Raw genomic sequence first — 22,115 nt, forward strand, 5'->3', positions numbered from 1 at the left:
GTGGGGCCGGGAAGGATCTGGGACAAACAGCCCGGCCTGCACCTGGCACCAGCGGCAGTGATAACACAGTGATGGGCGCGATAACGGGCACTAGAGCATATCTGACGTTCAGGCGGGTCCAACGCGGCTCCGCTCGCTTGGTGGCTGGAGCTCAGATGCCAGCCACTTTGATTTATAGCCAAAAATAATAGGACTTTTATACCATGGGATTGATTTATTTGATGTTAATCACAGCCCTTATCGCGGTATTAATAATCTGCTGGTCCCATGACGTCACCAAGGGGGCTTTACAGGAGCTCATCGATCGGGGGCCACACTGGTTATCTGGCCCGCCAGGAAAGCAAACATGCCCTTTGGGCTAGAATTGGGTGCGGGGCTGGTGGAGGGACCCAGCTGTTGCAAAAACCAGAGAGCCAGAAGTCATGGGCCTTGGTGCACTGGGTGGGCACTGGGTTGTGACAGCAGCTAAAGAACAATTATTACTGCTGTGATCAGCAGGGGCTGAGAGCTTTACAAGACCAAGAGGAATCCTGGAGTGCTAGATAAGGAGAGAGGCAGGTGACTGTGCGCCCTGAGGCCTCAGTTTCCCTCCTGGTCATAGGCTAGCACTGCAAGGATGTGACAATGCTTTCCTCTCTACAGATGTGAGCCCACCTGCAGTGCCGGCACCTCCGGAGTCCCCAGAAGATCCTGAGGACATGGAGGGGCAGGAGTTGGAGATGAGGCCCCAGGATGAAGAGAAAGAGGAAAAGGAAGAAGAGGCAGCCATGGCTAGTCCCTGGAGTGGGCCAGGTAACCAGGCTGACTAGCCCCGTATAGTAGTAGTGGCCTTGTTATAGCCTTCTGGGCTAGCTAGGGCTAGGCTATCCTGGGATCGTGGGTCCTCCGACACCACCCGTGCCCGGGTCTGTGTAGCTGGCCCAAGCAATGTGTTCTGAGATAATCTCGAGAGTTCGCATGCCCAGAGCCTGTGCTCTGGGCATTTGAAGGGTCTGGTGTGGCTGGCTATGGGGCCTGAGAGACGATAGCCGGAGCAAGAGCCTGGAGGGCGTGTAGCTGACATGTAGGAACTGCTGAGCACAGCTTCCCTGCAGCAGATGGTTGGGATTCGGAGCTGGCTAGTGCCCAGGTGGGCTTGCGCTTGTGTGAGGACAGCTGCTCTTTCTGGGGGGCCCAGTCCGTCTGAGGTTCCTGGTTACCATCTGCCCCACAAACCAGTCAGGCCTGTACCTTTGCACAGACAGTGTGTGCCAGTTGTCACATTGGCGGCTGGAGCTCAGACTGCACAGGTCCCAGAGTATGACAGTCATGGTACCCTTGCTGCCAAGAAACCGTGGGCATCAGTGATTTCCAGGGCTCTTATTGAGGACCAAGAGCCACTGTGCAGAGCAGGTGCACATACACCTATGGTCCTCAACAAGGGAGGTGTCGGATGCTTGAGCACGTGGGTGTGTGGGGCGGCACATGCACACACGGTTATTGTCTGTCGGCTGTGTATGAACATGCAGGTATGACACAGCCGACTCCTGTCTGTGGCTAGAAGGCATGTCAAAGGGGTCTGAGAAGGCTTTGCCAGGGCAGAGACTGCTCCTCCTCTGGAAAACTTGGGAACCAAATTGGGAAGGGGTAGAAATGAACTCTTAACTGAACACATGGATGATTTGGTGGGGTGCTAAGGCATTAGAAGAGTGCAGGAGTCGATTTGTGATCTCTGCCGCCAGTGTCAAGGATGAGTGGCAGGTGTGGCTAAGGGCCACACAATGGAACATCAGCCTGAGGCCTTAGAGGGAGGACTGACCTAGAAGACCGCAGCCAGAATGGGGACCTGCACTCTTGGGAAATTGAGTCCACCCATAGAATGTCCCATGGCTAGTTGTCCCAGAGCACTGTCTCCTGCCACATGTACATCAGGTGCTTGGCACATCCCTCGAGGCTCTAGGTGACCTGGCAGAGGTAATATGGCGATGATGTCCGCTCCTGCTGGAGTGCCTGGGATGGGCACTGATGCAATCAATGTCCTATCTCAGTTGAGGCTTGTGTCCCCAGATCTCGGTACCATGGTGGGAATAATTGCACCAGGTCACATGGGTGCCAGACCCTTTCCACTCACAGGTCAGTGTCTAAAGCCATGGAATTGGGCAGAGCCCTGTATGCAGGCTGTCCAGCTTCTTACCAGCCCTATGCCGACTCAGTCTCTCCAGCTCGAAGGGGGTCCCTGAGCCCCTCTGAAGGCATGGATGCCCCTTACATCAGCCTCCTGCGGCCAGCACAGTGTCATACCCACTTTGGTGTAGGGCAGAGAACGGCATACCACAGCACTGGCTGAGAACTGCGCCTTGCTCCAGAGGCCCAGATGTGAAGTCACCTACAGCAGTATGGAACGTTGCCCACGGTCCTCATCCACATAAGGGTTATTATTTTCTTAGATGGAGAAACAAGGCCCCTTTAGTTTGTAGCCTGTCTTGCCCCCTGTGAAGGCCCTGCTCCATGGGCTGTGGTTTGGGGTCAGGGTGCACCCCAGCTTCCCGAGTTATTTGCATCCTCCGGGGCCAGGCAGTGCACTATCGGCTCCCACAGATAGGAATTTCTGTGCAGTGGGCAGCGATGGGGTTGATAAGTGGCTGCTGGCCAACCGCCGTGGTAGCCATCGCCTATCAGCTCCCGCACAGGCTCTGCTTATCACCGGTGGGGAAGCTGCTGCAGAGGCCCCGGGGGCTCTTATCTCCAGGGCCGCCCAAGCCTCTGATGGGGTTGGAGGCTTAAGGCCTGAAGGCAGTGCCCAGTCTGGTGACAGACCAAGTGCCACTTTTACCTTGCGGGGTTGCCCGAGACTCTTCCTGACCTCCGGCCCATGGCTGCTTTCTGACAGGTCCCTGCACCCACCCTGTTTGTCCCAGGCATCCTGCCTAAGAGGTATCTTTCATAGTTCCAGGCAGAGACAGGGATTCCCAGTGCAAGCTAGCTAGCAGCGCTGGGCCATGTTAATGACCTCTGTCTGCTTGAGAGACACCCCCCTCCCACCTCAGTGAATGAGGTGGACAAGCAATGAAGGATGACTTCCAGCATCAGCCTTAGGCCCACATATTCACGCACGCATGCACACACTCAAAATGGGAAAAAGAAAAAAGGCACCCCCCCCTCAAGGAACCCCGACTTGGCCCCGAGTTCCAATGCTGTGGTGATGCCCAGGAGCAGTTGGCTGACTGCTGCAGACCCAACTATAGTCTTCCTTGCTTTACCCACACTAGAGTGTACCCCAAGGTTGCCAATATCACCATCACTGTCATGATCTCCTATCATCTCCTGCTTCTGTCTCTGCCCCTGGCTCCCTGCTGCCTCTGCCTGGTACTCAGTGATGGTAGCACTCCACAGTCTGGGTCATTCACAGTGGAGTTTTCACCCACTGTCAAGAGTTCTGTATCTTGCCGGGTACTGGCCACTCTTCTTTGATGCTGCTGCTGTGAGAGGCAGGAGCCTAGCTTTGTGGAGTGTCTAGGAATGGACTACTGACCTCAGGACCTTGGTTTCATGGTCTGTAAAATAGAGATGGGGAGAGACATTGTGGCCTCCAACTTGTCAGCCACTAGACAGCCTGGTTTTCCTCACAGGGAGGTATGAGCAAGTTCATAAGCCCCCTAAGTGGCTGATTTTCTATTACATCTGCATCAGACAGGCAATGCTATGTTTGCAGCTCTGATAGCCACACACTGCCCAGGGTCCAGCTTTGCAGTGACCCCACGGTGTGGTCTCAGTACTCTCCTCTGGGCAGAGGGAATGTTGTAGCCCTATGTAGATTATAAAACCCAAGGAGCATGCCAGGAAAGTGTCTTCAGAGAGCATGTGACCAAAGCCCGTAAGTGCACAAAACAGGTGGCCCTGCTCGGGGCTCTGCAGGCTGAGGGTGACCACGATGGGCCTGAGGTGCCAGAGAGGGGAGCCCACAAGAAAGGAATGCATGCAAGGTCCAGAGGACTTGGAGCCAGAACAGTCCATGAGTCTAAGGAGGCGGGAGTAGAGAGGTGGTAGCCCAGGGCCTGTGGATTTGGGCCCAGCAGGTGAGGGGATTGAGCCGGGAGGGCTTATGTGTCCCTGAGGCACAGCAGGGACACACCCTGGGCCTGATGGGCCACAGACCACTCTGGTCCAGAGCTGAACTCTACACAAACTTTCCCCAGGTTGAGCCCCAAGCTGGGCTTCCCTCAGCTCGCGGCTGAATTCTAACTGGGAGGAAGGATAGATTAGAAGGAGAGAGTCGGAGTTGTCATCTTTGAAATGACTTTGTTTGCAAGAGTGATGGCTGTTTCAAATCCAGCTATGGCCTGGAAGTCAATCTGTAACCTTGCATGGCCACCTTGCTATGGCATGTGGAGACTTGTCCCAGGAGCTTGGTGCCCCCAGTGTCATACGCCTCCTATCACCAGCCCTTAAAGTCAGGAGACTTGCAAACACACCAGCCCTGTCACCTTCCCCCAGCCCCCACCCTGCCTGGTCTTGAGCAAGTGGCTCAAAGGAGCAAAAGTAAACAGGGCTGGAGGGCTGGAGACTGCTGTCAGGTATCACAGTGGGTCCTCTTTCTAGGGATTCCTCCAGGGCCAGCTTCAGCAAAGGAATCGATAGACCACCCAGTTCCTTCCAAAGGACTACATAGAACTGGGGAGGTTTGGGACACAGAGGGACTGTAACCTTCCCAGGTGCCCCCAAAGGCTTCATGCATGCCATCAGTACACCAACTGTGTGCTGTTTGCCTGTGCCAGTATTCCATCTGTAATGAGTCTCTCCAGCCTCCTCTGAGGGTCTGTCTGGAAGGGCAACTGAGTCACTATGGTGGCCCCAACCCATCCCTGAGGTGTGCTTTCCTATAAAATGAGTGCAGAGGCCCAGAGTGTTCCACTAGCTGTCAGTAGGAATGCTAGCAGTGGGGACAAGGGTCAGCGGGACTTCAGCAGCCTTCTTCTGTCCTATGGGTGTCTTGAGCCCAGAGCTTATTCTAGTCACTGCTGTCTGAGAGCAGGGTCCAGGGGCAGAGCCTGAACTTGAGGCAGACTATAAAGGGGAAGGCAGAGGGGAGCAAGAGGCCATCAGAGTGACTTGGGAAGGCTACCCCAAGCACATTAGCCCCATGTGACCGTGCTAGGTGACCCAAGACCATCCATGTCCAGGCAGGACCCAGGTCTCAGTTCTGGAAGCCCTGGAGGTGAAGCAGGGGCATCAGGTGAAGCAGGGGCATCAGGAGAGCCACCTGAAGCCCTCCAGGTGAAGCAGGGGCATCAGGTGAAGCAGGGGCATCAGGAGAGCCACCTGAAGCCCTCCAGGTGAAGCAGGGGCATCAGGTGAAGCAGGGGCATCAGGAGAGCCACCTGAAGCCCTCCAGGCTCACTGCCCCGAATCCATGTGAGGATACACAGGCTAGATGAACAGCCCCATCCTGGCCTTCTGGGAGGGTCTAGACAGACAGACAGACAGACAGATAGATGGGCAGGCAGGCAGGCAGGCCTTCCAGCCTCTTCCAGGGACAGAGAGAATAGACAGGCATGCCATGGGAGTGTCGAGGCGCTTAGGTGGAGATCTGGCCAAATCCTGAGGAGGCTGTGGAAGGGGAGAGCACTGGCTAGGAATGGGGCAGCACCCTCCCATGCACACTTTTGGAAAAGACGTGACTGGAGCACATGGCCCTTAGGAAGAGTTAGGACCTGTAAGTCTGCCACCTCCAAGCTCCACAGACAAAGCAGAGCAGGGAAGGGGAGCCCTGTGGCTCCTGACAGTTGAAACCAAGGCTCCTGGCTGACCCCACAGTCCTGGCCTGAGGGAGCCCAGCTAGGGTGGGAAGAACTGTTGTCTCTTCCGCCCAGGAGTTTCTTGGAGCCCAGAACTCTTTCCAGGAGCTGCTATGATCTGAGCAAGAGCCAATCAGCCCATCCCAACTCCTAGAGGCAGGGCCAAGAAGCCTGGCCCTGGATCAGGCCAGTATGTCCCTGAACAGTGTCAGCCAGTACAGGGGGTGCCAGGGTGTCAAGGCCAAGTGGGAGAGCAAGGGGCAGCACTGGAGAGGACCCCATCTCTAGGCTGACGGCTGAAAGGCACATTAGGATACAGGGAGGTATTCAGGCAAGGAGCTGGGTGTGCAGAGGTCCTGAGGCACTGGGGTCATGGCATAATGGAGCCTTAGGGTTATGGTAATGGGGGGAGGGGACACGGGGGTAAGAGTTCAGGGCACAGACAGTCAGGGTCCAGGTTATGAGCCATAGACCTTGTGGACAACCAGCCCTCACAGCCTTGTCTTGTGGTGCTGGGGATGGGATCCCAGCTCTCAAGCTAGCCAGGAAAGCACTTCACCTCCAAGCCACACCGAGGCCCAGAATTCTTGGCTGCACCGTGAAGATGCTGAAAGGCACTGGTCGGCTTTGATCACCTGCCTGGGAGAACGGATCAGTGGTAGAGCATCCTGGGGTCTCGGGGTGCAAGGGGCTGCTGCTAGGGCCACAGGAGGTGGTGGTGGCCATTTCCTGTCGGAGGCTCCAGCCAGATATCCTGCCTAGGGTCCCAGGGAACCAGGAGACAGGACCCCTCCCTCCCGTGGAGCGGTAACTTGTTATCTAGACTGTGTCCGGCTGACTAATCTTGCAGGCCCGGGGTTTCTGTGTGAACCTCAAGGCCTGTTATCTGGCGGCCGAGGCAGGACTGCTCGTCCTGATGGACAGCCTGGGAGATGGGCCGATAGCTGGCCATGCTCCCCTCCCCACAACCGACTGGCTTGCATGTGTGGGTGGGAAAAATCATTCCAGCTATTTTGCGTTATCATGGGGCCTGGCGTGGCAAGTGATAGGCCTGTTTGTCTAAGATTAGTCAGCAGGGGAGGGGGCACTGGTAGATGATAGGGGTCACTCTGGGGTCAGCTTCAGAGCCCAGCCTACTACCTTGGAACCCCTTTGAAGACTCCTGTTTTTCTGAGACCCCAGGGTTGCTATGAACAATCTGAAGCTAGAACATGGTGAAAAGACCTAAGGAAATTGTATCTTTACTGTCGGGCATGTTCATCGGGCATGTTCTTCCTGAATAGTCACTGAGTACCTTGGGGGTGGGGGACAGGCACCCTCAGGGCCTGGAAAGACACAAGGATGGCCTTGACCTCCTGGAATGTATAGGAAATACAACCACCCTCCGAGTCCAAGGCCAGAGATGATTCTAGATGGCGTCGGAGTGAGACTCCCTAAGCCAACACACCACCAGCCACCCAGTGATAGTGTGTTGGAGCAAAAGACACCATGATAAGTCTCAGCTGAGTGTACACAGCTGGATCTCACTGCAGGGTGAGGAGGAAGGGGGCTCAGAGGTAGGGGACCCCATCAAGGGGGGGGCACTATGGTGGTATGCAAGTGATTGTTCTGCAAACAAGGGTTAGAGGTCATAGCCTAAGGTCAGCATGGGCCATGGGGGGATGGCTGGCAGGTGGGGATGGGCACCCTGGCTGCCTGCTGGCTCTATCCACCTGAGTCCTAGGCTAGCCATAACAACTGTTCTTGAGCCTTGGGCCTCAGACACTGCAAAGGAGGGGACTCTCACAAACTGCCCTCCTCCCCATGCTGCCTCCCCCTCCTCCTTTCTTCTCATACAGTGAGCATCTGGCCCATGACACATGCTATGTGTCCTGCCACACATCTTGGGGTTGAGGACCTCATCTGAGTGAGCAGCAGCTACAATGGCAGCCAATCACCAAGGGACAGAAAAGTGGCCAAGACATGGGGATGTAGCTATGTGGTCCAGTGCCCAGGACTCTCGCAGAGTTCTTTCTGACTCCTGATGAATGGTCCAAAGGCACAGCTGGTGTAACAGCATCAGGAGAAGTAGGAGACCAGGTGTGACAGATGGGTCTGCTCTGGGAGCAGGTCCCATTGGCTGTTGTGTGGGTAAAAACAGAGCCCAGACGAATTCTCAAAAGACACGAGAGTATACTCTCCAGGCAGCAGGAGGCACTGTGGTACCCCATTACAGATGTGGAAACTGAGGCAGACAAGATGGACAGCTCTGGGGAGAACTGAGCAGGCCTCTTGGGAGAGTCCATTGCCTACCACAAAGTCTCATCCCAAGGAGCTCTCAGTAGACACTGTAGGCAGTGGACAGACAACAGGACATCCAGTGGGAAGTGCAGGTGGAGCCCGAGAGGGGCCCCAGGCCTGGCTGCCCACCACGTGTGGCCCACTGACCTCACCCCCTTCCGGACTTGCTGTCTGTGGCCAGGGCAGGCTATCTCGGTGGCGGCACTAATCAAGTCACTTCCTTCTCCGCCCTCCCACCAGCTTCCTGCCTAGCTAGCAGCCCCACAGCCGGCCCCGACATCAGCCAGGCAGGTCCCAGCCTTGCCAGGGGAGCTACAACCATTGTCTTCCAGCAGTGTCCCTCCTGTCCCCTCCCTGGTTATAAGGTCGACATGGGCTGTGTGTTCGGTGAGGAACAGCTGTTGTCACTGAGGCCGTGGTTAATGGTGCCACCTGTGTCACCAGTGCTGCTGCTCTGAGCCCCAGCGTGTGACTGACTTTAACACTGCCGCTGGCTTACTGGCCACAGGTACCCTAACTGTGGCCATTGCTGGTAAATTGTTCTTGCTAGCAACATCACCACAGGTGTGAGAGCCAGCTCTGACTGCCACCTCACTTGCTATTTTCTGGCTGTCATGCCCCATCCTGGCTAGAGTTACATTTGCCCCAGCCATTTCTACCATGACCAGAGTACCTAGTAGAAATAAGATGGGGTGGCCCTGGCTTCTATCCCCATTCCTCTCATTTTGACTGGTAGCCGTGATTTCCTCATCCAGAGAGCTTCCGTTTCTCAGGGTGACTGCTGTAAGGCGGAGCAGGCAAAGTGGGTAAACTTGCACTTCCCTGTGCCCACGGCTAGGATCCATACAGGTCCAGGGTCCAGCCACGGTGCTGAGTCGCACGGGTACTGGGACGCACGGGTACTGAGACATACAGGTACTGGGACATACTCCCTCCTCTCTCTTGCTGTCCCACAAGGGAAACTGAGGCAATTCTGCTTACTTGTGGGTAGCACTGCCCTTGTGTGAGCAGCATTTATGAGACCCTCCTGTGAGACCCAAGATGGGAGCCAGGAAGCAACCCCCACCCACCCCCTGCCAGCCCTGTGACATTGCTGTTCTTTGAGAGGCACCCCTTCCCCATAGCCACAATGGCTCCTTATTTATTTATTTATTTATTACCTCTCTATCTCTGTGCGTAACTTTTGATTTCCTCGCTGCGTTTTTTCCATTATGGAGGCGGTGGACGCAGCCGATAAGATCGGTCCCCAGAGATGGGACAAAGGGGCCGCCGTCGGCTCGAGGGCTGGTCATATCCTGCACGCAAGGGCCCAGCGCGGCCTGAGATGAGGCGAGATGCTATCATACCTTATTGTGTCTCATGGGGGCTCTGCCCACCCGGCCCTGCCCCCAGCTGGGCTATCTGGGTCCTCTGGAATCACCACAGGCCTTGGATTCGTCCTTCAAGCCACCAAGCCCCCGTGTCCTCTACACATATCTGGTGCTATGGGGTGACTTGGGGACCACTAGCCAAGGCCTATCATAGTCCTTTGCTGCCTAAGCAGAGACTTGACAGAGCTCTGGGAATTTATCCAGAAAGCCAGGAGTGTGGACAGCAGATCGGTGAGGATGGCCATTGTAGTGAAGCCAGAGGACACTTCTGACCTTAAAAATTTTCTACAAGAGCTGGGCAGTGGTGGCACATGCCTTTAATCCCAGCACTTGACAGGCAAAGGCAGGTGGATCTTTGAGTTAGAGGCCAGTCTGGTCTACAGAGTGAGTTCCAGGACAGCCAGGGTTACACAGAGAAACCTGATCCTGGGGCAAAAAGAGTTACAGAAGAGAGCAGAAGTCGTTCTAACAGATGCAGACCCCACAGGATGCTGTAAGAAGTCCCTGAGCCCAGCAGGCTTGACCAACATGCTCCACTGACACTCACAGAGCCACCAAACTGCAGAGTCTCCCAAACCCAGGTCACGATGTATTCTAGGTCACTTGTAGATTGTGGGAAGGTGGGACAGGTGCCCCGGGACAAGCTCCAATGCCCAGCCACCGCTGGCTGCCCAGTTCCAGGCCAGCAGGGAGCTGCCGCAGGAGACATGGATGTAGGTCAGGACCAGCCTGCTTTGTGCTCCCCTTTCCTGAATGCCTACCAGCCCCTCACAATGTCATCCCTCTTCCTTTCCCCGTCAGGGAACTTAAGGAAGGACAGAGCCAGGTCAGAGGCTTGGGTTTGAACTTCCAGTGTCCTGATGTGATTCCGGCCTCCAAGCTGACAGAAGCCTTGAAGGCAGAGGCTATTGCAGATGGCTCTTCCGAGGAAAAGCTAACAAGTCCCTAAACCTGTTTGTCTCCCATCCCCCACAGAGCCTAACTCACCCTGAGGCAGAGGCTTGAAACTCAGAGTGTCTGGGAGTCTTGTACATCCTTTGTAGGGGCCTTTGGTCTGTGTGCTCAGGCCCTGAAAGGCCAGTGTGCTCTAAGTGGTAGCTGTGCCCTGACACACTGGCTCCCCAGCTCCCACCTCACTGTCAGCTTGGCAACTGCCACCACTTCCCAGACCCTCATACCCACCCTGACCGCTCAGACCAGCACCTGTGGCCCCAGAGAGCAATGGAATGAAGATAAGGCAGGTGGGTGCACTGAGCTGGAGCCAGGTGAAGCCAAGCTCTGGGCAAGACCAGGTTGTCCGTGCCATCATAAGTAGGCAGGGAGATGTGGGGGCTCTAAGCTGAGAGCTTAGAGCTCTGTCCCTATGCTAGGGGGAGGAAACCATGCCTCAGCCTCCTCAGGGATGCCGGCTGCGTAGAAAAGAGCTCCTTGCCTTGGCATGGTACACAATCCTCCAAGGGATTGGTGTGTCCTTTGAGGGGTGAGTGGGTGCACAGGTCACCGTTGCCATGGTTCCTCCTGCTAGTCTGGCTGCTTTGGTTGTGCCCTAAAGGGACAAAGGTGGTGTCTCCCTCCAAGAACCTAGAATTCTGGCTCTGAACCATACAGGGTCCTGGGATGAGCAAGAGATGCCTTCCACCTGGCATCCCTTGACCTATTACACGCTATCGATGCACCTTCTGTGAGAGCCAACCCTTCCCCAGAACAAGCCCCAGGCGGAGAGAGGCCCCCTGGGAGGAAAAGCCCCACCCTCCATAGCAGGCTCTTCCCAGATGAACCCAGATCTGCCATTAGTAAGGGCCAGGGTCCAGCCGATAAAGGCTGGCTGTTGCTCCATGTCAAAAAATCAATACTCAACAAGCACAGTCCCAGAGACCAGGGAGGGGCTGCGGAGTCGCTGGAGGGGCAGGACTTCAGCACCTTGGACCAGCCCTCCTCCACCTGGCACCAGTGTTTGGGGTTCTCAGTGACTTAATCCTAGGCCAGACTGACCACACACACACACACATACCCTACCCTGCTCCCTTCTGATGGACAGGAAGCTTGAGGTTGGCTTCTTCCTCCCCAGGGCCACCAGAGTGGTGGCAGGACTTGAGGAGGAGGGGCTGGATGGCTACGGAGAGAAGTGCATAGGGGACAGAAGCAGGGGTACTCTCCCACTCCTGAGGTCAGCTGCCCCGTCTCCCAGGCATGATACCCTCCTGGGTCTGGGGCACATGATGCCCAGAATATCCCTCAGGGCTGGCAGTCTACGAAGCTAGACACCTCTTTCCTCTGAGGTTTGAGCCACTGAGAACAGTGACACTGGCGAGAGGGAGGGGACTGGGCGGAGTGAGGAGAGAAATACAGGCTCTGGTGCAGCACCCCTGGGAGCAGCCCACCCTAAGGCGTTGTGGACCCTGCTCTGCACCAGCTGCACCAGCACCTTTGCTGCTGCCACAAGTGGACAGAGTGGTTCAGAGCAGGGCTGCTTCCTGGTGTGAGTGGATCGCATTCTTACAGGTCCTGAACCCAGCTTTCTGGTGGCCTCCATCCAGCTTACTGATCCCCATTTTCCTAGTGACTGGCAGCTATAGGCACTCTGCAAAGTCAGAATCTACCTCCCGAGGGGCGGGGTGGGGCGGGGCGGGGCAGAGACCCCCCCCCCATTTCCCTTGGATCTCACCCCAGCCCTCCGTGCCACTGCTTCTGAAGGTGGTGGTCAAGCTTGTGTCCATGGCGCCTGTCACTCTGCAGCTTATCTGCCTGGTGCCATCCTCTCCCTCTGCAGAATGCCGGGAAGAAAGCAGAGATGGCTGAACTCTCCTTACTGGCCATGTCACCTCTGGAAAGTCCCTTGACCTCTCCAAGCTTGCTTTCAATGCCTCCCCCACCCCCATCCCATCTTCCTTAAAAACTGTTTAGCAGACAGTGACCCTGAGCAAGGGCAGGTATAACACACACGCCCCTTCTCACAGCAGATTTCCCTTTCAGTGTGGCTTGATCCAGGAACACATTCCAGCAGCTCTCTGACCCCTCCATCCCCTGCTGTGTGACTCTAGGGCATCTTTTGCCCTTCCGGGTCCTTGGTTTAGTGGGAACTGATGTCCTCTGGGCTACACAGTTTGCCTACACTGTTCTGTGTTCACACCTGCAGAATTTTCTAGACCCCACCAGACTGGGGCTGCCCTCCCTCCCTCCCTCCCCATTCATGCCTTTTTCTTTCCTTTACTGTGACTTTTATCAAAAGCAAACAGGGTGATCCTTGCGATAGGGGCCGCGCCCCAGCTGCCCCGTGGGAGCCACAGGGCGGGTTGGCGGGAACGATGGGCTGATTAGATAAGTAGGTACTGGTGGTGAGCCGGTGGGCACCCACACACCAACCACAGACCCCACAGGGCATGGTGGGGGCTTTGGGTGGCTGGTTTGGTGCTTCAGAGGCCCTGGTCTTTGGCACAAGGGGCCTGGCCCATTTGAGCTGGGGAAGCTTTTTGCTGACGTTCCTACACACCACAGGCTCCTGTTGTAGATTTGCAACCCAGCCGCGCTGCTCACATGGGAAAACCGGGGTGACTGTCCTATCAGAAGGGTACTCTGAGGTCAGGGCTTAAGAGAGGCCATAGTTAGCCAGGTGGCGGTAATGCACGCCTTTAATCCCAGGTGGAGGTAGGCGGATCTATCTTAGTGTGTACAAGTCAACTGGTCTACAGAGCAAGTTCCAGGACAGTGGAGGCTACACAGAGAAACCCTGTCTGGAGAAACCAAAAGAGAAAGAGGCAGGGTGGGATGGGGGGGCAGGCCATACTTGGGGAGGAGGAGGGACGGCTCAGTGGTTAAGAGCACTTAATTACTTTTCTAGAGAACCCAAGTTTGGTCTTCAGCTCTTGTGTCAGGAAGCTCCAGCCACAAGGAATCTGCCCCCATCTTCTGTTCTCTATGAGCCCCTAGACACACATATGGCATACATATATACAGATCTTAGGCATCCCAGGGCTTTCTCCGCCTCCATAGAGAGAGGCCAACACCAGCACTAGGCAGTGCTGTGCGTGCTGATGGAAACCTCTGCGTTTCAAGGTAAAGCGTTTCTAGTCAGGTCTGAGGGGCTCCAGGGGCAAGGGTGCCACCTGGGAAGCTAGTCTCTGCCCTGTAGCAAACACAGCCGCTTAGCCGACAGACTATATATACACCCCTTCTACAACATAGTAAACTGAGGCCCCGGCAGGACAGGAACACAGACACTAGGGTAATGGCAGGACTTGGCTTGTTGGTTTGAACACCAGTTCTGCCCCCCAGAGCACCCTACCAATGGCCAGCTCCACCCACCCCCACCCCAGCCAGGCTCCAGGTGAGGAAGTGGATGGGGGTGGGGGGTTTCTTTCTGTTCCTGGGAGATGAATGCGGTGAAGGCCATGCATGACTAACGTTGTAAACAGATAAATATTCATTAGGTTCCTTGAAGATGCTGCTGGGGAATGCAATTAAGTCCCAGCACGTGTCCTGGGAAGCAGTGTGTACCATTGTTTACCTGAATAAGTGAGCCCTTGACCCAGTGCCTGAAATGTCAGCCTGGTTCCTGTCAAGGGCTTACCAGGGAAGCATAGGGAAGCCCAGGCCAAAGGCACCAAATTTCAGACCTGGAAGAAGCCAGCTGCTCCCTCCCACCATCCCTCAGATGGGTACCAAGGTTGTAAAGTGTGGGATCCCACCCACCATGCAGACTCCAGACTCTCTGAGCCTCAGCTTCCCAAGTATGCCTGGAGGGATCCTGCAAGTCACGTCTGGTGCTGGGCTGTGACGCAGAAATGGGACCAGGGTTCACGGTCGGATTGCAAGGTTTCTAACAGACAAAAGCACATTATCCATCCTCCAGCTGAGGGAACAGGTGGCCAGGGCCGGAATCAGGTTGGAAGCCACCATGACAGCCCACTGTGGAGCCGCCTGTGCCCATGAGGGCATCTAGACACTTGTTTCTAGAATCCCCAGGAGAGAGACTGTGACCCCAATCCCTGCCCCCAGATACCCTTCAGAGCTCTGTGATAGTGAGTGTGTGCCACAAACCCAGAGACTAGATTATGTCACATCCAGCCCAGGTTTTCTGTCACTACTGTGGAGCCCCAGTGGCAACCCATCCCTAAACCCTGGGCTTTCCTCCGTGTGCTGTCCGTCTCGGGGTCCTTGGTGAAAGAACAGCTCCTCCAAACCCCACTTTTCCTGTGCTGTTTTACCCGCTAGGAGCGCATCTGCTGGGTACTAGCCTTCTCTCCGCTGCAAGGGGTTGGGGCAGGAACTAGGTTATCTATGTAACTGACTGTTGACTGTCACCAGAGCTGCGGGCACAATTGCAGAGGTCACCTTGAACAAGGTGCTGGGGTGAGCCGAGGTTGAGATCAGCTGCCCTCCCCTTACCAATCTGTCCCTCTAACTGGCTGACCTGGGCCCTGAACCAGAGAGGCATGTTACCATAGTGATTGTTGTACACTGCCACCTATCCCAGACGTCCCCCAGTCCCTGAGTGCAGAGTGTGCTGCTTCCCCCCTGGGAGAGGGACCACAGCCCTTATCAGCAACCAGCCCTCTCTGGCGGTGCATGATACCCAGAGGATGGGATGGCTGCCGTGGGAAATGCCAGCCGTGCTCTTATCTGGAAGCCTGGGCCATGGCCGTGAACTCTGATTAGGGTGCGGGGCCGTTTGCCGGTGGGTGAGCGAGGCGATGGCACCCGACTGCCTCCTTCCCCATAGGGGGACTGGAAGCAAGCTGGGAGCCCAGGCTGTCCATGAGGCCCTGGCCACCACAGGTAGCATCATGGCCAGGTGTGTCTTGTGGAACTGCCCGTGTCATACCACACCCTCAGACCAACCTGCATGGACTTCCTCCCTACCAGGTACCCCAATTTATGAGGACACAGCCTCAGATGAAGGTACCGCTGTAACAGGGAGCTCCTGCAAGGGGCCAGGCCCCATCCCGAGGACTGTTCTAGACACAGAATGGAAGTGGGACTAGGTGACTTAACTGTCTGTCTCAAGGTCCAGGGACACCCATCTCAGGATGGAGGATCCGCGTCTCCTTTTTGACACCAGGGTGGGACTCTGGGTGGCTGAGCCGTAAGCACAGACTCTCAAGAGAACTCTTTAATTCCATTTCTGTCCTGGGGGCCATTATGTGCGGAACGTAGACATAGGCAAAAAAGCCAGGGGAGGCTGGCAGGTCACTGTCCCAACAACAGATAAACAGCCCTGTAGTAGTGCCAGGTTTGGATCCTGACACCTCCTGCCAGCAGTGGACCTCTTGGGGCCTCGATTTTCTTACCCACACTGGGAATAAACGTCACAGGGGCCATTCTCTGCATCCCTTAGGACAGTACTGCCCAGGCCTTGGCCCTGCTCCTACAGATGGTACCGACCATCCCGGTGTCAGCTTTGGGCCATGCCCTGTGAGGCAAGGGAAGGTGAGGGAGGGGGAGCCAGTGGGTCAGCCCTTTACCAGGACAGTGTCCTGGGTGAGCTGCAGAGGAAGTGCAGAGCCTTTTGGCCTCTCAGCCCCTCTCCCACTCCCAGGCTGATAAAGGGGCACAGGCCTCCTTGGCCTCCAGTCCTGGCCCACTGCCTTCTTATCAGCCCCGGGAAGACAAAGGCCCAGTTACAGCTCTCCACGGGGCCTCCTGGCGTATTTACACCTTATCTCCACCATTAGCTGGCCAGTTATCTGATGATCGCGCCCATTAAGGCCACAGCCTGCCTGATGGGCTCCAGGAAGTGGGGCCGCCACAGTGCTCTGGCCAGGGGACCAGGCCAGGCCATGTGAGGCCTCCATCGGCTGGCAGCCCGGGTAGCAGGCAGACGGGGCAGAGGGTGTGTGGCCCGGGGAAGTACCACCCTTTGAGGAAATGACCATGTCATTTAAAGAAATAGAGGCTCAAGTAGGGACAGCGGCTGGCCAGGTGTCCCTGTGTCCCTCAGCTAACACTGATCACTATAACCAAGGAGTTCTTTACCCCTGCCTGTGCTCTGCAGACCACAACCTACCAAAAGTTCTAGAAGCCTCACGTGCCACACCTTCTGGCTGTCTTGTCCACCTCCCTTTCTTAAGGACACGGTCTTTTATTTAGAACTACCTGTTAATCCAGGGTGATCTTATCTCATGATCTTTAATCTAGTCATGCCTGCAGACCTTTTCCCACATGCAAAGGACATTCACAGTCATGGGTGATGTCTTGTGAAAGGCCATTCAGCCTAGCACACAAGGTCCTGCACGCAGAGTGTGGCTCACACACAGATTCTGCAGACTGTGACCAAGCCATGGTGTAGCCTGCCTGTCCTGGTCTTCATGGTGTCTCTACAACCCAGCATGGGGTTGGCTCCCCAGGAACCAGGCCGGAAGTGGGGGCTGTGGGACAGAAGTGTCCTGGGGGTCACCAAGCAGCCACTCACCCATTTGTTTCCCCTCAGAGGAGCTGGAGCTGGCACTGCAGGATGGGCAGAGGTGCGTGCGCGCCCGGCTGAGCCTCACTGAGGGCCTATCCTGGGGCCCATTCTACGGGAGCATCCAGACCAGAGCCTTATCCCCTGAGAGAGAAGAACCGGTAAGGAGCTGAGCCCTAGTTGGCCAAGCAAACCTCGTGCCTTTCCAGCAGGGAACTTTGATGGAACCCAAAGAGGCAAGGGTAAAAGGGAGGGACTTCCTGGGGAGCGTCTGCAATGAGTAGCACTGTGCTTCGGGATCCCAGGGGGACTTCCTAGAGGAGCAGTAGTGGAGCTCAGCAGAGAAAAGAAGGTCCAAAGGAAGTGAGCTGTAAGGAACAGGCACCCACTGAGTTGGGAGGGAAGGGGAGGCTGTAGAAGGAAGCCTGGCCTTCTGTCCCCGGGAGCTGGTGCTGGGTGGGCGTGGCTTCTGACGGGGTGGGGGGAGCAGGTGCTGGGTGGGCGTGGCTTCTGACGGGGTGGGGGGAGCAGGTGCTGGGTGGGCGTGGCTTCTGACGGGGTGGGGGGAGCAGGTGCTGGGTGGGCGTGGCTTCCCAGCTCTGCAGCCGCCTGCTCACCACAGCAGCCCTGGCTGGCAGAGAGTTCCTAAGGCAGCCTCCTTCCCCACACAGCCATGCGGCCGTTTGTCTTGGCCTTGCTTCTGAGGCCGCTTCTGTTGTGGCAAGTCAGGCCGGCTTCCTCCTGCTGGAATGTGTGGGTTCCTTTTGAAATCATTTCAGTTGGAAAAGGACAGCAGGACACAGAGACCTGGGTACAAACATAGGGCAGCCATGTAGGCAGCAAATGAGCAGGGATTGGAGAGGTTTGTACAATGTCCACAGCCTATGATGGCAAAGGCCAGGGCCAGCCCTAGGCTTCCTGGCTAGTCCTGTCAATCCTAGGATGAAATGTCTCCCTGCCAGATACTGTCGGGTAGGCCCTGTTTCCTGATTTAGAGTGTGGACTGATCACAGATATTCACTGGCTGGCCAGTGTCACATGCTTCTGGGCTCCTTGGTCTGAGGGCACATGGCTGCCTTCTGAGGGCCCTTGTTGGGAAGGCTGAGACTTCCCTAGCACCCAGAGGCCAGGATGCTGCACACACATTCACACTCGCAGACTCACCTTCAGAAATATCTCAGAAGCACAGACTGATGCAGTCCACAGACAGGCAGGTAGGGAGCAGTAGACCACCACCACTCAAAACCCTTTGTGGTGAGTCAGAATCTGTGCTCACTGGGTCCAAACACACCACCGACTGAGGCCTGTGGCCTGGCCATACAGTCTTCCAGCCACCAGGAGAGGTAACTTGTCCCAGACTGTCCAGTAAGAGCAGGAGCTAGCTCAGACCAAACATGTCCACCTTGGGGTTTCTGCTTGCTATATCCCAGGCAGATCCTTCCTGCTCAGGGCCACTCTTTCCTCAGTCCTTGGGGTCCCAGGCAGGTCACATGGAACACAGAGGCTTGCTTTAGGCCTAGGCCTATAAAGAGAATGTAGAGCCAGGCTGTACTGTGAGGTGGGAGTTGATCCCCTTGCCTGCTGGCAGCATCATGAATTAAGAGGGAGAGATCTGGAGTGGTGCTTGACCCTGTACATACTTGGTAGAGCCTGAGAATGGAGAGGGGCCCAAGGTCCAGGGAGGAATGTCATAGAACAGCTAGTTAAGGTCCTGTAGGAAGGAAGCCAGGGCTTTCAAAGTGGCTGTGCCGGGTGGGTGTGTCATGTGGGCTGTGGACAGCAAGAGACTTGGAGACCGTTGCCACTGGTCAGTCAGTATGCAAGCATGAACCTGGAGCCCCTGTCTCCAGACTTCAGTCAGGAAAACCCACATGTGGCAAAAGGAGCAAAGGCAGGTCTGCCCAGGCCTGGGAACCAGGTCCTGGTATGCCCTGTGTCTGTCTCTTCCAGTCCTAGGAGGCAGGCTGCTGTCTCTAAGTTTTTAAATTCATTCTCATTCATATTCTCTCTCCCTCCCTCCCTCTCTCTCTCTCTCTCTCTCTCTCCTCCTCCCTCCCTCCTTCCCTCCCTCTCCATCTGTCTGTCCATCCACACATGCCCACACACACATGTAGATCTCAGAGGACAGCTCAGAGGAGTTGCTTTGCTCTTTCTACCTTATGAATCCTAGGGATTGAACTCATATTGCCAGGCTTAGCACCACAACCTCTTTACCCACTGAACCATCTCGCTAGCCTGCAAAGTCCCCATTTTATAGATGACAAAGCTAGGACTCTGAGGCTCTGGCCCAAGTCACTGGGCTCCAGAGACCTAAGGAAGATGCAGCCCCAGCTCCGCTCAAACACTTCTCCCGCCATCTGCAAGCCCCCCCCCTGTCCACAGGAGCCCCAGGCCTTGCTACCTCAGCTCCTGGATTTTGTCCCAGGCGGCTCAGCCTGGGAAGGCAGGAAGGAGAATCCTCACTAAGGTGTAAGACGCCGCCAAAGCAGTGCAGCCCCTGCCTCTGAGGCTCTCAGACGGGGAGGAAGCTCCTCCCTCTCTCCCCTCTCCCCTCTATCTCACAGAATTAAATCCTTGATTAACCCTTATCTCCCCAGCAAGGCACTATCTCCGCTTTGGCGCCAAGCGTCCAGACACACGCTACAGATGATTGATTTCTGAAAGATATGGGCGCCTTTGCGATACTTCGTTTATTGTCTAAATATTTTTGCTAACATTCAGCGGGCTCTTATCAAGTTCGGCTGATGGGTCCCAGTTCTCCCTGCAGCCTAAGGAAGAAGTCGCCTCCTGCCCCATGGCCCTATCAGCCACCAGGCAGTTCCTCCTCTCCCCTTAGAGAAGAAGGAGGGGGCGCATGTAGATATGGGGCCTGTTTCCCGGGCTTCTCTTAGGCTGGGGGCTGCTCACCATGGGGACAAATTGGAAGGGAAATGCCCCCTAACACTCCCACCCACACCAGATGTCCAGGGTTAGTATCCAGGAAGGAAACTGAGTCACACAGCCCTGAGTGGATTTGGTAGTCCTGTCTTTATCGCTCGCTATGGTTTGCATGCCTGTAAGAGGGCAGTTGAAAAGCCTCCTTAGGGTCACAGCTCACAGTGGATAATGATGAGAGGGAGTCAAGGATGTTAAAGTGGGTGAGTGGGTGGGTGGGTGAGTAGGTATGGGATGTATACATGGTATACAGATGGATAGAAAGATGAGTAGATTTTAGGTAGGTGGATAAATGAATAGCGGGTGGGTTGGTAGATAAGTGAATGTGTACATGTGTATTCATAAATGGGCACATGTGTGGATGGACAGGTGATCAGATAGAGGGTGGGGGGGTGAGTGGATGAATGGATGGGTGGAAGAGTCGATGAGCAGATACAGAAGTGTGGTCGTGGAGGGATGCATAGGTGGATGTGAGTGCACAGCCCTTCACCCCAGCCTGCCTATGTTGGTCTGCCTGCTCAGCTTGCTTACTTTGGCCAGGGGCCACCATAGCATCAGTGAGGCCAGGGGAGGGTCCGTGACTGCTGAGCGGGGTGGCAGATGCATTAAGAAAAGATGCTAGGAACCGGGCGTGGTGGTGCACACCTTTAATCCCGGCACTTGGGAGGCAGAGGCAGGCAAATTTCTGAGTTCAAGGCCAGCCTGGTCTACAGCGTGAGTTCCAGGACAGCCAGGGCTACACAAAGAAACCCTGGCTCGAAAAACCAAAAGAAAAAAAAAAAAAAGAAAAGAAAAGAAAAGAAAAAAGAAAAAGAAAAGATGCTAGAAAGGCTGAAGTGGGCCCAGACTGCGTGACTTCATGTGGACCAGCCTTTAGGTCAGTCCCTAATGGCCTGAGGTCCTCTCATCTGGGGATGGAGTGAGGGAGCCTAGGCTAGCCCAAACTCACCTTACTGGGACTTGAGGGAGTGCTGGGGAAGTTTGGTTTCCATCCCCATCTTTGTGTAACAAGGGAGGGAGGGTACCCAGGAAAGGCATCTCCTCTCCAGGGCATGCAGCCCAGCTGTGCCCACTGCTGTTCTACCCAGATGTGAAATATAGTTTGAGCCCTGCTTCACTGGCCTGGGGAAGCATTCCAAGCCCCGCCTTAAAGAGACAGCAGCCCAGCCTGAGAAACCTCAGCTGGAAAGTGGCTGTCTGCTGTAACCTGACAGCAGGCATAGATGTACCCCGAGTGCCACACCCTGTACACTCTGTCATAGCTGAAGACAGAGGCCACTATCCTAAGGGGCAGAGTAGGTCCTGTGCTCTTTGAGGCAGAGCTGCCTGAGGCGTCTGGTGGCCCCAGGACTCTTGGTCTTCATGTGGCTCCATCTCCCCTTGTACCTTCTCTTTTTTATGTCATTTGTTATTTGGGCTACCCTGTTCCAGGTGATTTCATATTTTCATATGAAATATGCAAAGACCCTTTCTCTAAATAAGATCACTCTCACAATTCTGGTGACATCTGTGAAGCCACCATTCTGCCCAGTCCATAGAGACTGGGACAGTCAGGAGTGTCATTTGGCTCAGTCACCAGGCCCAGTCTAGGTTTGCTCTTGGCTTTGTGGGGGCCTGAGCCCCCTTCTTCTCCATCTTTGGTTTCCCCGTCAGCTAAGGGAGAAGCTTAAAAAATATCCTAGGCTCCCACCCCTCCTCAGGCTCCTCCATCTGCTCCTGAGCTGCAGCAGCTATGGCCTCAGACCTGCCTGCAGCTAGCTCCATCTTTGGGCCCCAAAGCCACCCTGAGGTAAAAGGCTGGGGCCAGGAGGTGAGCAGCAGGGCCCACCCTACACAGAGGGATGGCTGGCAGGGATGGCATGAGCCATGCGCCTGTGACTCTCCCCGCAGGTGATCTCTGCCCTCATTTCTCTGCCTGAGATGGCCAGCATCGTCCTTGCTCTCCTCCCAACACGAAATGCAGTTAACATGAACCCAAGCTCACTCTTGCTGGTCCCTTGTCCCCTGTTGTCCCTGGCCCTTCAAAGGCCCTGCTCCTTCCCCTTTACTATGTACTGTGTCTCTAGCCCTTGGCACAGAGCTGGCCTTCAGGGACTGAGGGGCGAGTACATGGATGAGCAGTGACAGTGGGGTGGGCAGAGCTTCTTAGACTTTGGTTCTAATCCTGTGTACACAGCGTGTATTCTCGGTGAGCCTCAACCCTACACCTATGAAGTGGGCGATGGGCATCTGGGGAAAAGAGAGGAGCCATAGGCTGTTATCACTGTGGAAGGAGGGTGGATCAGCAGGAGAGAGGGCCTAATTAGAGTCACCCTGTGACCACAGGCCCCAGCACTAGTCCCCAGCATATGGGGACCT

General features: G+C 55.6%; 1 protein-coding gene across 3 annotated transcripts in view, besides 7 other annotated features; it reads left to right on the forward strand.

Annotated features, from left to right (window-relative positions):
• Positions 1–22,115, forward strand: part of Zfpm1 (zinc finger protein, multitype 1) — a 56,007-nt gene that overhangs the window by 24,994 nt on the left and 8,898 nt on the right. For all 3 annotated transcript variants that reach the window (XM_030243422.1, NM_009569.4, XM_006530851.4), the window contains 2 exons: positions 643–792; positions 16,851–16,984. In XM_030243422.1, the coding sequence (XP_030099282.1) occupies positions 643–792; positions 16,851–16,984 (284 nt within the window). The remainder of the gene's footprint in view (positions 1–642; positions 793–16,850; positions 16,985–22,115) is intronic.
• Positions 6,414–6,813: an enhancer, noted in NCBI's record as "Zfpm1R13 preCRMcc fragment". NCBI's record gives its function as "erythroid enhancer when transiently transfected in human K562 cells, and when stably integrated in mouse MEL cells" and the evidence as "EXISTENCE:reporter gene assay evidence [ECO:0000049][PMID:17038566]".
• Positions 6,414–8,345: a biological region, named in NCBI's record as "Zfpm1R13 and Zfpm1R24 erythroid cis-regulatory modules".
• Positions 8,089–8,345: an enhancer, noted in NCBI's record as "Zfpm1R24 preCRMcc fragment". NCBI's record gives its function as "erythroid enhancer when transiently transfected in human K562 cells" and the evidence as "EXISTENCE:reporter gene assay evidence [ECO:0000049][PMID:17038566]".
• Positions 12,621–12,887: an enhancer, noted in NCBI's record as "Zfpm1R10 preCRMcc fragment". NCBI's record gives its function as "erythroid enhancer when transiently transfected in human K562 cells, and when stably integrated in mouse MEL cells" and the evidence as "EXISTENCE:reporter gene assay evidence [ECO:0000049][PMID:17038566]".
• Positions 14,940–15,144: an enhancer, noted in NCBI's record as "Zfpm1R19 preCRMcc fragment". NCBI's record gives its function as "erythroid enhancer when stably integrated in mouse MEL cells" and the evidence as "EXISTENCE:reporter gene assay evidence [ECO:0000049][PMID:17038566]".
• Positions 14,940–16,353: a biological region, named in NCBI's record as "Zfpm1R19 and Zfpm1R14 erythroid cis-regulatory modules".
• Positions 15,874–16,353: an enhancer, noted in NCBI's record as "Zfpm1R14 preCRMcc fragment". NCBI's record gives its function as "erythroid enhancer when transiently transfected in human K562 cells, and when stably integrated in mouse MEL cells" and the evidence as "EXISTENCE:reporter gene assay evidence [ECO:0000049][PMID:17038566]".

Source organism: Mus musculus, chromosome 8 (genome assembly GCF_000001635.26).
Source record: "Mus musculus strain C57BL/6J chromosome 8, GRCm38.p6 C57BL/6J".
Taxonomy (NCBI): Eukaryota; Metazoa; Chordata; class Mammalia; order Rodentia; family Muridae; genus Mus; species Mus musculus.